Raw genomic sequence first — 13,356 nt, forward strand, 5'->3', positions numbered from 1 at the left:
CCATCAAATCCTGCAATTTTGATGAAGTGCAGACAGAGCAAAAGGCAAGTGCAAGTGTTGAGCTACAAGCTTCTGTCAGTAGAATGCATGTGCAACAGCATGCAAGAACAACAGCATGCGAGAAAAATGTAGGATGATACAAGGGCTTTTCTCATATCTCACACAGCACACCCTTACAGACAAACATGGCATGGCATTTGCTTTGTCTAAATGTAGCTTCTCACAGCTGGGAACATTGCATGAAGAACCAAATGCCATGAGCCTTGGTGTGGCACTATGTTATGGTGGCCCACTACATGCCTATCCTTCTGACGGGTGCTCCCCGGCTTTTTCTGTAGTTGTTGCCCTTGTGCCACGCTTCAAATATCCACTGAACTGCATGCCCCCTCAAGTTCCTTGGCTCTGTGCCACAGTTGAAGCCTTCAAAGTTCTAGTGAACTGCTCACACCTGCTCACGGGTCAAAGTGAGGGGCCCGGTGGCGCCCCAGTACCAACAATCGAACACTTCTCCCGCAACAAGAAGGAATGCGATGCGGGTGATATCAGCACCCGCCCCGCCTCGTTTTGCCCAATGTTGGCTTGGCGAGAGCATTTAAGGCAGAGCCGGCCCATTGGCATTCGTCTTGTGGGCCCAAGATGTGGCTTCACCTGGGAGCCACACTAGGCCTTCCTGCCCTAACTTCCAACCCTGCAGTGGTAAATAAAGTTGTTTCTCTCTCTCTCTCTCTCTCTCTCTCAAATCAGAAAGTCGCCAACATTTGCCCAGTCGGTCTGGTGCACTCTTACCGCTATAAGTACGCTACTTTCTGCTATCCTTGCACTTATCGTACTATAAAGTTTTTTGTTACTCTTTGTCTGCTTCAAGAGACTTGTCCTCCACCCCGAAGTCACAACAACATGCACACCTAATCACCGTAGTTGGCCTGGAGGTAGTGCCGTGGCTATGGTGCATGACATATATTACTGCACTATTTAAACCCTTCTCTAAGCTCTCAACTGCTGCTGCACAAACGCTATGCCATCAAGGACATACAATGATTGCAGCAACAGGAGCAATAAGAACTTCCTACCCTTATAAGAAACCGTCAACATAGATTTGAAAAAAAAAATTATGGAGTTCCAACACACACATTGGAATCAATATGAAACAAAGCGTCCAGGAAGCGGCTCTCTTACGCACGTTGGTGCATGCCTCGTGCACACATGCATTTGCCCACAAATGCTACAAAGTGTGATGCACCCAGTAATCATCTCAAAGAGCTACTTGGCAGTGGCACGAGAAAGGCAAACACGCCATTCTGGCCTAATGGCTAGAGCATCAGGCTGTTATGCTGAGAGACCAAGACTTAATGCCACTATCAGACACATCATTTTACGAACATTTAGGCATGCCATGAGGCATGACGAAGTGAGGGACTCCTGAATCATTTAGACCACCAGGTGATCTTTACCGTGCGCCCAATGTATGGTGCACAGGTGTTTTCACATTTCGCCCCCATCAAAATGCAGACCCCATGGCCGGGATTTGATCTTGCACCTTTGGGTGTAGCAGTACAATGCCAAAGCCATTACGCCACCAGGGCAGGTAGGTTCACTAAGAAAGCTTTGCTTTCCAAGATTGAGCCCATGACTTGTATTTAGATCACATCAGGGTCCACAACATGCACTGGAAGTTCAAACTATGCAAGCCTGAATGAGCACGAATGATCACGAACCAGCGGCAAGTTGTTTTTTCATCCACTTTCATTGCCGTTAATTTATCATTTCTTTAATTCAATTAGTAAGTACAAGTAATTTCCCCTATGTTGTTCTTGGTGTCTTTGTTGGCTTCTCATCTTACGATTATTAATAATCGGGCCACTCAGTTAACCCCCTTTCTTCTTGTTCACCTAGTTCTCGTGTAATTCCAAAGTGCGGCAATTTTTTTTCACACGCCTCATGAATACAGGAATTTAATAATCCTCAACGTTGTTTGTTTCTTTGGTGGGTCATGTACTGGTACATATACTAGTTCAAAGAAAATCTGCAACTGGGACATAGGTGGACAGTGACATCTTCTCAGTGTGGCAGCCAGTTTAGGGATGTGGCATACCAGCTATAAGAACAGTAATTCATATAGTGAGAGCTACGATTCATTTTTAGCAGTTTAGTTCAGGCTTTAACAGACCAAAGAAGTGGGAAAGCTATCTTGAGGTGAAATTTTAAAAGTGAGAATGGCAATCAAGAAGCACGAAAATAATGTAGAGCGCTTTGCTGCGCTCTAACAGCATTCACCATTTGCTGTAGCCCTTGAATATAGTTGTGCTTGTTAAAGACAGTACAGAAGGTCTGTAAGTGCATAATCACAAGCTCAATGATGCTACAATGCTTTAACCTCAACAGCCAGTTAAAAATTATTGATACATCAGTAAGCAGTAGCTGTAAGCCCTGACAGATCTACGGGCAAGTGCACATTGACCTGCTCACAAAAGTCAAGATTCCCTAGCCTAGTGAAGAGTTTGAGAAAAGTTTGTTCACGTGCCATTTGGTCAGGAACCTATCCGTCCCCACCCCTAGTTTGATTTGGTCAGCGATTGCAATATGGCCACATATGCCAAACTAATGAGATGCATTTATTCCAGGTGCTCCACACACATGTATTTTTTTTTATTCCTGTGACTTCTTTTTTCTTTCTTTTGACCATTCAGAGTATGCACAATAGCCAAGGGCACAAAGCCAGTATACACAAATTGAATAATTAAGGTGATAACCTCTTCACCCAATTTATTGAGATGTGCACGGTAACATAGCACGAGCTTATACTGAACTAAAAGGGAAAGCTGTGCGAATTGATGTGTGTCCACATTTCCCTGCCACTTTCTGATAAACGTTCATTTAAAAAAATTAAATTATGGGCTTTTACGTGCCGAAACCACTTTCTGATTATGAGGCACGCCGTAGTGGAGGACTCTGGAAAATTTGACCACCTGAGGTTCTTTAATGTGCACCTAAACCTAAGTACACGGGCGTTTTCGCATTTCGCCCCCATTGAAATGCGGCCGCCGTGGCCGTGATTCAATCCCGCTACCTCATGCTCAGCAGCCCAACACCATAGCCACTGAGCAACCACAGTGGGTCATAAACGCTCATTGCATTGCAGCACTTGGGACGTCCTCTCCTGTTCTACTCTGATCCATCAGCTGCATGCTGAAGTTGCCAACATGAACGAGTGTTTACCTTTCCCAGCCTCAATCAGCCTTTTCCCCACATCCAACGTCACAATGGCTGTCCCGTTGAGCACAATGTCCACGATGGTCTTCCAGGCATTGGTGGACAGCATCTCTGTAGGGCTGATAAAGTTCCCTGCTGCGTTGTTGATGACAATGTCGGGCAAGCCAAGCTCGTCAAGGCACCTGTCCACTGCTGCGGCTACAGCAGAAGGGTCTCTCACGTCTGCTGCAACGGCCAAGATCTGCAGCACAAGACATTATAGAGGCACAAGTTTTCTTTAATGCATGGGCTGAGGCAGCACCAAAGCCTCTTATCACTCGGGCCTAGAGATTGGCAGCAGATCACCTCAACAGGTCCTATGTGCCTGGCTCCTATGCCTAAGGGGGATGCGCATCACCTTTGTACTTGGGCTATCCAGCAAGACACTCACAGATGCCAAACTTACCCCTTATGCTGTACCTTAAAAGACCCCTCACCAGCCTCCATTACAAATTTTCGTTATATACACTGATAGTTGTAAACCGCCATCTCAGAGGTTTTTCACCGAAACACTTCTTTATATCAGTCCATGGAGTAGAGAGGAGAAATTAGCCGTCCTGTTGCCATGCCACCACGAGGTGAGCGCCAGTGTCAATGGGGATGCTCTCTCCCTCTGCCTCAACACAATCACCAAGTGGTGTTCCTTCCTTGCCTTCTCTCATACCGGAGCTGTGAGACGTACCACGGCATTAAAGGGCAACTCCGGTGATTTTTTTATGTCCACTGATCTTAATAAAGTTTTGAATATATTATGTTCTCTTTTACGCTCTGATTATCTGTGCTAAGCAATGTGGCTGCATGTCATTTAGTTTTCCTGAAAATCAATTTTACAGGTTGGTTGCGTTCCTGACTGATCATTTTTTACTAGCCACCTTGTGCTTATGGTGTCAGAGACTACAATTACACTGTCGCTGAAACCGCCGCTGTCTATTTCGAAATATTTGTAAAAGCTCCCTGTGTCGTCAGGAGCCATCATCAGCTTCGCTTGTTTGGCATTAGTGCCATGTGTACTGCATGTTCAGCATGCATTCGGCATATTTACATTATGGTAGTGTAGAATCTGACGTTATCGACTCATCGTGACATCACACGAAGGAGCTACCCGTTTCGGTTTTGGTGTCTTGTTTATTGGTTACCTAAAGTTATGATGAATTTCTAAGCAAACTGAATCACCCTACGAATGATAGGACTGTCAATGCCATTTGAAAATGACAATATCCTCATATAGTTAAAAAAGCACCGTAGTTGCCCTTTAAGTCCCGCCTCCTTTCTTGTCCTTGCGGCGTTGCGCCTTCCACATTGCATTATTACTGATGGTGAGTGACGAAACTCGCACTGCAAAGAGGCATTTGTGCATGGGACATTGACTCTCTGGCTGGGAGCCGCCGTCGAGAGGGAAGGTGCACGGCGTTTGGCTTGAAACTTCAGCTGCTTTCGGTGGTGCACAGTGCCATTATACTTTGAAGACGTGATTATCAGTGCACTGTATGCACTATTCTAGTTTGTTAAGGATGGCCAAACCTGGTGAGAGGCCCTTTAAGCCTTATGTTGTAATGACATGCCTAAATACACTAAAACTGAAAGCCAGGTGGTGACGCCACCTTGGAATTCCTGCACCAGTTCCTTACAATGTCAAACAGTTTGGTACATCTCACCAAGAATATAGTTGGTCCCTCACTAATATGATCACACCGAAGTGGCTTAGGAAACTTGCTCTAGGTCTGTTACCCTGAATACTCGCGAACAGTGTAAAGCAATTTTCTTTCTTTCTGGTGAGGTTATCAACTTGGCTTTGGACTGCTATTACAGCAACCAGTGCTGCTGCTGATGGCATAGATGTCGATAGGAAAGTGCCTCTGGCGAAGCAATCGCTGGAGGGGTGCAACAACTACCAGAAATGGAGCTCTCCAGCGGCAAGAAAAATTACAAAGAAACTAACAAGCCTGCAACTGTGTTCCCCAGTAGTTTGGGGCTTCACCTACACAACAAAAGGTCGATGAACTTCCAAGATCTAGAGTGCAATTTTCTGCACAACCGGCCACTCGAGGTCTTTTACATGTATTCGTGGGCTTCTTTCATGCTTCAAAAAACACTTTTATGCAGCACATATTAAGCAACAAAAAGCTGTATCGAGAGTTTTTCATGTTGCTCTACAATTTTCTTAGACACTTTTCATCCAATTATAGATCCAATTATAATATTTGAGAAGTTAATTATTTATTAAGACTAATGCAATTAGGCAGAATGCAGAAAGTAATCTAAGTGTCTCCAAACAACGGCAAACATTACCTTGGTTCTGTCTAGCTATGTGGCATTTGCATACCTATAAAGTTTGGCTCAAGTCATGTGGAACATGTGGCAGGGGTAAGTGCTGGCCAGTCGGCAACCAATCAACTTGAACGGAAATTCTTTTTTAATTGGGCAAGCTTGTGCCTTCTAAACCAAGGTACAACTCTTAGGCAGATGTAGCTACAAGTGGGGTTGGCGGCAGTTCTTGGATCAAATGATGTCACTATCGCACTGTTGCATATTTATAGGTGTGTCATTGTATACTCAAGGTTACTCAAGATAACTGCACAAATTCAAACATGTGATGCAATACTTTCTTCTGTCTACATGTGGTTACAGTAGTTAAGATGCACAAATATTCCCTTATATTGCAAACTCACAACATAAGTATGATAACACTTATCATGTTCAATCTGACAAAACATGTGTGACAATATTAATAAATTACATTAAGCCTGTCATATGTGCACTGGCATAAAAATTGCAATGAAGTAAGAATGTTTACTTTGCTGCCTGTTTTTGAAGAAATCTCCTTGGCAGCTTTATCCAAGACTTCTTGTTTCCTGTAAAGAAAATATATAGATGCACATTGTGAACTTTACATACGCATTCCGTTTTGGCAGGATATGAGAGACGAAACCCAAACCACACCGAGTAATGTTGCACACAGGTTAAGCACAACAGTGCGACTTGCATTCTTCAAAACTGCACAGTTAAAGACCGGACAGGCAAAAGATGACAGACAATGACAAGTGCAGCTGGCAAGTGACTTTTATGATAAGGTTCCTTCCACTAGGAAGAAAAGTGGCACTGCGGTGTCGTATATATGACAATGTTAAGAACTGGGGGCTTCGGATTCAGATCTTTCTCAGGGAGCCAGAACACTTTAAATATGTGTCTGACAAACCGAATTCCACCTGTTACACCCAATTGAGTCTCCACCAAAACAGCATGTAAAATGCAGTATTTTGTGCACTGTTATGTTACAACGCTTTTTATTAAAATGTCAGCATGCACACAGGGACATACAGCAGAGTGAGCATTTCTATGGAATGTTAACAGCACCAGTAGGCTACTAAAGCTGGAGGAAAGACAAGAATGCCTGCACTCACTATAAGAGACTGTCCCATAAGTTAACACAGTGTGTGAGCAAAAGAAAAATACTAGGACACCTAAGCACTTCTTACGAGTTGTGAATGCGAAAGCATTAATGTCCAATTGAAAGTCGCTAAGCAATCCTTCGAGTTATGAACTCCTTGCACGCAAGCGAGCGCGTTGAAACACTTGACGTGTTTTGATTTGGCCTTACCAAGGTTCAGTTAAAATGCAGGCAAGAGCTTGCACGAACAAGGAACATGCTGATAACACCAGCTTCTGAGAGCGAGGGTGATGTGGCATCACAGCGATGCCCTCTCTCTCGCTCAACACCTGACGCACTAGCGCTGCAGCAGGTGTTCCCTCCCCTTCATCCACTCTGCTCCGCTGAGGCATGCTCATGACGTCGTAACCAATAGGAATTTAGGTTCCGTTTCACTGCTACAGATGACAGACGCTGGCTTTTTCACTCAATGGGCCAGTTGGCGCTTTCGCATCAACAGCGCGAGAGGGTACCAGTGGTACTGCTCTCCCCACTCAAAGGGACCTGGTTGACCTTCTAGTACAATCCAGACTGCTGTGCGACACGAGATAATTTTGTGTGTGCACTTTTTGTGCAACCCATTTTTAGCTTTTGTCGAAGTAGACATCAATGAATAGACAGAGGGCCAATCTTAAATTTCTTGAGAAATTGGGCAAGAATGAAGCAGAAATTCATCAAATGTTGCAAAACGCCTATGGAAAGTATACTTTAAAGGGAATAACTGTGTTCAATCGGGTTCTTTGCTTTCAGGAAGGCTGTGAATACCCCAAGGACGATGGAAGATCAGAACACTTCCGCCTCATGCGAAGATGAAAACGTTCGATCGTGTGCATCGTCTTGTGCTCAGCGACTGTGGAATGACTTTTAGAATGTTACCAGAAGCACATGGTCTGGGAAAGTCAGCCGTTCACTGGATTATGACTGACAATTTGTAAATAAAAAAGATTTGCACAAAGATGATGCTGAAACTGCTGAAACCTGAGCAAAAGTTGCAATGAAAAGAATGTTGATTGGGCAACTTAAGATGACAGAGACGAATTCTCACAAAATGTTGTCACTAAAGACTAAACTTGGATTTACGAATGTGACATGAAGCTGAAGATAGAGCAAGAAGTGCAAAAAGAAAGATGAGCCAAGGCCGAAAAACGTTTGGTAAAACAAAGCAAAAATTAAAGTCATGTTGATTGTGTTTTTTGACTGCGATGGAGTTGTGTGCCATGACTTGTAGGTCAAACTGTGAATACAGCTCTCTATATGGAGGTCTTGAAGCACCTGAAAGATGGGAGTTCAACCAAATTTGTCGAAAGAGGGGTGCTGGATTTTGCACCACGATAATTTCCCTGTGCACTCTGCAGTGGTAGTTTATGAATTCTTGGCATGCGATTCTATCAGTATGCTGGTAAATCGTGCCTACTCACTAGATTTAGCACCCTGCAACTTTTTTTTTCTCCCAAGAGCAAACTGGTGCTCCAGGGGTGACATTTCGGCGATGTGACAATAAAAAGGAAACGAAATAGCCGCTGGAGTGCTTATCAGAAGAGGACATCCAACGGTGCTTCCAGTAATGAAATAAGAGGTGGAACCAGTGTACTGTGTCTAATTGAGAGTATTTTGAAGGTGACCACGTCGATCCATCTGAAAGCTCATAAAATTAATATCCTTAAACGTATTGCACAAACTTTTGAGGCATACCTCAAACACTGGTTTCAATGATATGTTTTTTGTTTGTTTGTTTACTTGTTGCAATATATTTTTATGATGGTTTCATTATAAGAAAGCTTTACCTGCACAGCGCTGACCATGTTTTAGGCCAAATCAGATTCAAGACATGCCACACCCCCATTATCCTTATAGCACAACACCCATGGGGAAACTAACACAGAGGGTGATGCCATAATTTCCTCTGGTAATATTGGAGCAAAATGCATGATTTGCGTTAAAGTGGAACATAATGAAATATACAGGCCATTGGCCCCTCCTACGTTGACAGCACTGGTACAACTCTGAGCATTAAAAATTGTACAAGATAAAACGAAGAAAGTAATAACAGCTAATGAAGAGATGGGTGCCTCAGAGGCATGCAAATGCTTTGTTAAACAGAAACAACAACCACTTGTTGACATATGTATCTTTAAATTCTCTTATATGAAATGCCTTGATGGGTTTCGCAGTTGAGTCGGTTTCTTTTTTTCCTCCTTCCCTGGAAAGAACCGCAAAGGCCTGAAACCTGGTCACCAGCCACCTTCATAGAAGTACTCAGCAAAGCAAACACAACATTGGTTGATAAACACGTATGTTACAAAGTCTAACGGCAAGTGACAGACTATACCAGCCTAGCATGGGTAGATCGTACTTGAAGCATAGACACAGAGGGCTCAGTGACAATGATATATAACAGAATATGAAGGATAACTGTAATGTTCTGCAAATAATACAAATGTTTGAATTAACCCTTTGCAACACTACGTATACACAAATGCATTTAATAACAGCAGATTCATTCAACACTACGTCTTTCTTTAATTTACCCGAATCTTGAGCTTCCGCTCTGGCAATCTGCACATTTGCAGTGCCATCTGACTAAAGAAGCATTAAATATATGTCAAAACTAACAGCATGGCCACTCCTGTGGCAACGCCAGCAGGTAAGCACAAATATATTTCTTTAGCTTTTTTTTCAGTGCCGAGCAACATTTATAAATTTTGTCAAATGTGTGAAATTCTTGAGACTGTAGTTACACAACAAAGTATAGTGTCTTGCTCCTAAGAGTGCTCTAGCAGCAGCAGAATCAGTGCATGGCCACAAATGTGCACAAAGTACGATAATAGACATGAAGTGACCCCCCACGGTCCTCGTGCAGTAACCGACCGTGTGCGTTGGATCTTTGTTGTTCATTTTGCTTTCTCATGTATCTTGTGTGTATCCTGTGCAACATACTGGAAGGTCCCACAATGTCATGCCACATTCAGAGGAAAAAACATTGCTAGAGGACACTGCTTCCAATAACACATCAGATTTTGGTGAAAGTGACAAAGATGAGGTTGGCCATGAAGCTTTCTGTGTGCAAAGGAGAAAACAAGCTGCTGGACGCATTACTCCGAGAAATGCCTTCTTCAGACAACATTTGGATGAACTTACAATAGTAAAGGAAACAATATTTTACTCCACCTAAGACGGAGTTAAGCGACTTCACTGACAGCAAGGTGAATTGTGTACTCCATACAACTGCTTTGAAAGGTATATGCCCAAATTTCTGGAAGAGGAGAGGGGTGCTGGTAAGGCTGTATACTAACACATGGTATCGTATTTGAGCACACCGCAGGGCCAACTTACACAGTCTCCAGACATTCGCAAACATCAGCAAATCTGAAGAAGTAGGAAAGCTCTTTACTGTATATCAAAGGTCATCCAGAAGGCTGGAGGACAAAGCTCCAAGTCTTGATGGACTTCCAACTACAGGAGGTGGTAACCAATTCATTGTGGCTGCTTAGTGGCTGTGGTGTTGGGCTGCTAAGCACAGCTTGCGGGATCAAATCCCAGCCACGGCGACCGCATTTGGTGGGGGCGAAATGCAAAAACACCGGTGTACTTAGATTTAGGTGCACGTTAAAGAACCCCAAGTGGTCCAAATTATTCTGGAGTTTCTCACTATGGCAAGCCGCATAATTAGATGGTGGCTTCGGCACGTAAAACACCATAATTTTTTTTACAGGTTGCAGAGGCACTCATTACACCTGTGCCAAGCGCGAGGAACCACGGAAGACCATCACATGAATTTCAATAACTGCTACCCGAACTTCTCCACAAAAATATACATTCAAGAGCCTAACGCAGATGCCCAATATGATGCCGTTGAGCACTGGCCTGAAGCTCGGGGAGCAAACAGATTCGTCCAGGTGTGATTGTGAAGGACGCAAAGGTTGGTGGAGACTATTTTGCATGAAGTGGCAGGTGCTACTGTGCCTCACCAAGTGGAGTCGCTTCATTCAATTTCACAACTAAAACACCTATGGCAGTTTCATAGCCATTGAGACACTTTATACACAATTGTGTAAACTGTCTTAAAGATAAACCACTTTTTTTTTTCACAACGACCTTGTCATTTGGTCTTATTTGATCATGTAGAGAAGTAGAGAGGGAAAAAAAGAAGTTTTGCTAAAAATGGTGAACAGCATCTGACAGGATTAAACAGTAAAAAACTCAGACTAAATACCTAACACAGAGGCACAGTGAAGGTACTTGATTGTGGCTTTTATGGGACAGTAGACAATAGAAGTTCAGGAAGGAAAGGGTAGGGAACAGGTCATCAAAAATACTCCTCGATCTGTGCCCTATTATCAAGTAGAATTTTAACACAAGACTTGGGGAAATTATGCAAAAGCGCTTGAACAAATCTAGGCATACTGTGGACCCATCTGAAATGGTACAATTCATAGGCTGATCTACCTGCTCATTATAGCAACGCTGGCTCCAAGCTGTGCAAACATCTCAGTCATTCCCTTGCCAATCCCAGTGCCACCACCAGTGACGATGGCAACCTTGTTCTTGAAGGTGCCAGGTGGTAGCATCGGTGTCGTGACAGGTGGAAACAGCTTCTTGGCTGTGCAATACTGGCGAAGGCATTGCAACCTGTTCTGAGAGAAGATTTATATACGCAGTTGCAATTAACCAGAGCAGCTAACTTGCCCTAAACAGACAAGACAGTATGACAAAAATGTGAAATACAAGCTGTACTCCAACAAGCACAAAGGTTGAACAAAATCAGGAATATTTGGAACAGAGTCACTGCAACAAAGAATCACTGGATCCTAGCAGGCACAACAAACTGGAATGTTAGATGACGGACTTGACAGTATCAGGTAGCTTCTAAAAACAGAGCGCTACCTTCATCACAGTTCTCAGCTGATTTTCTCGCTTTCTATCTTTCTCGTGTCGGATTGATATCGTGCGTTTTTAATTGGTACTGGGTACTTATTGCAATGTACCTTTACTTAAATTGAATTTTGACGTACTGCACATAACCTCCTTTCGTGTCACTTTGACAACCGCCCAGGTACTGTCAAATAACCCCCCATCATTCCCCCATGGGTGAGGAGATAAATGTGCCATCTGTTTTGACAATTCCAAGAGAAAGAAAAATGCCCTAAACGAAGTGAACAGGCTCCAAAAGCTTTCCAATTGGAGGCGCCGTCGAACAAGAGTCAGTATGACTAAGCTATACTCAGCTTGAATTGCTGTACGTGACATTAGATTATATGGTAATCACTCGATACGGCCTGTGGTTCCCAAATGCAGCTACATATCTCGCAATTCACGAAGCCCTTGCGCTATGGCGAGGCACTGCATATTTTCCGGCTTGACATCTGAAGCTGTGCTGATTTAAGTACAAAGCTTGTACTTGAATCGGGAAAGCAAACGCTCGATGGGTGAAGTGCTGTTACTTCCTTGGCCGTAACGTTTCAAGCGCATGCCAATTCAACCTTGACACTCCGCAGCGATTTATATAGTTCAACAGAAGAACTTTCAATGCGGTAACAAGAAATATGAGCCGTGGCGAACTTAGCAAACGACAAGTGCCATTGAAACAGGGATTTAATAAGGTACGCAAAGTAAGAACGGCTCACCATGTTGGGTAGACTCGGGCAGATTTACTACGGTGAAAAGCACCACCGTAGCACTACGCTATATAGCCACGCTCTACAGTAGCAACGCTGGCAGTAGCTTCGAGCCAAGCAAAATACGCTGCGATCCGCAATGCACAGCTACACACGACATGAAATAACGAGACTGTCGCGCAAAGTAAACAAAGCACTGAACACCTGCAACTACGATGGCGAAGTGATCGAGGGGAACGACCAACTACAGCGGGACGACAATTTCGAAACCGAAACCATCACTTTCACTGCGATGCGGTCGGCGACCGACGCACCTCCGCATGGACCTCCATGCACCTCCGGGTCGGCTGAAAACGTCATGTAGGCGCTTTAAGTCATACCACAGAGTTTCATACAATTATTATTGTAAAAGACTGTATGTGTCAGACAAAGCGCTTTCACACGGTTTAGATTTCCCATGCGTTTATGCTATAAGCGTTTATGCTATAAGCGTTTACGCTATTTCCCAAGCGTTTATGTATGCTTATAGCGTGGCCGCAATTTTGTTTCTATGTCACTATGACGAAGCGCGAAGGCGGCTGCCAGCACCTTTTCTCTCGTTTAACATTAAAAGTAGATCTTGTGCTTAATAATTGTTGCTTTTTTTTCGCTCGTGTCTCACACGATTGTGTTTTTATGTCTCATAGTTGAATAAAACAGTTGGCATCGTGGTTTGCCAACCGTATACCAGTTGACACATATCTCCGACTCTTTTTTTTTTTTTCTTCTAAATTGTATTCTACACCGGGCCGTTGGCATGGTAAACCGCAGAGCAGAGCAGCGCTAGGGGAGAGCGATTACTATCGCGCGACCCGTAATCCTACTGATGTCATGCAGTGTGCTTTGGGTGCTAGGGAGTTTTAATGCGATATAGTATGGATTATTATACAGACAAAAACTTGACCTAGGCGGAGCAACTGACAGGGTAAGAGAGGAGCCAGAAATAATAAGCTGCCAGAAAGGCAGCTGAGTGTCGTGTGGAGCCACGAGAACAGGAGTAGCGGCGAGGGTTCGCAGGGGAGGCCA

The 13,356-nt window shown here is 43.8% G+C and overlaps 2 protein-coding genes across 2 annotated transcripts in view; one reads left to right on the forward strand and one right to left on the reverse strand.

Annotated features, from left to right (window-relative positions):
- LOC142576314 (uncharacterized) overlaps positions 1-7,621 on the forward strand; it is a 78,215-nt gene extending 70,594 nt beyond the window's left edge. Inside the window, exon 4 of the mRNA XM_075686394.1 lies at positions 7,427-7,621. Within this exon, the coding sequence (XP_075542509.1) occupies positions 7,427-7,544 (118 nt within the window). The 3' untranslated portion in view covers positions 7,545-7,621. The remainder of the gene's footprint in view (positions 1-7,426) is intronic.
- LOC142576312 (2,4-dienoyl-CoA reductase [(3E)-enoyl-CoA-producing], mitochondrial-like) overlaps positions 1-12,518 on the reverse strand; it is a 36,984-nt gene extending 24,466 nt beyond the window's left edge. Inside the window, exons 1-4 of the mRNA XM_075686390.1 lie at positions 12,301-12,518; positions 11,123-11,310; positions 6,044-6,101; positions 3,217-3,451 (exon numbers count right to left, since the gene is read on the reverse strand). Coding sequence (XP_075542505.1) covers positions 3,217-3,451; positions 6,044-6,101; positions 11,123-11,310; positions 12,301-12,303 — 484 coding nt within the window. The 5' untranslated portion in view covers positions 12,304-12,518. The remainder of the gene's footprint in view (positions 1-3,216; positions 3,452-6,043; positions 6,102-11,122; positions 11,311-12,300) is intronic.
- Between the last annotated feature and the right edge of the window lie 838 nt (positions 12,519-13,356).

This window comes from Dermacentor variabilis, chromosome 3 (genome assembly GCF_050947875.1).
Source record: "Dermacentor variabilis isolate Ectoservices chromosome 3, ASM5094787v1, whole genome shotgun sequence".
NCBI classification, from domain to species: domain Eukaryota; kingdom Metazoa; phylum Arthropoda; class Arachnida; order Ixodida; family Ixodidae; genus Dermacentor; species Dermacentor variabilis.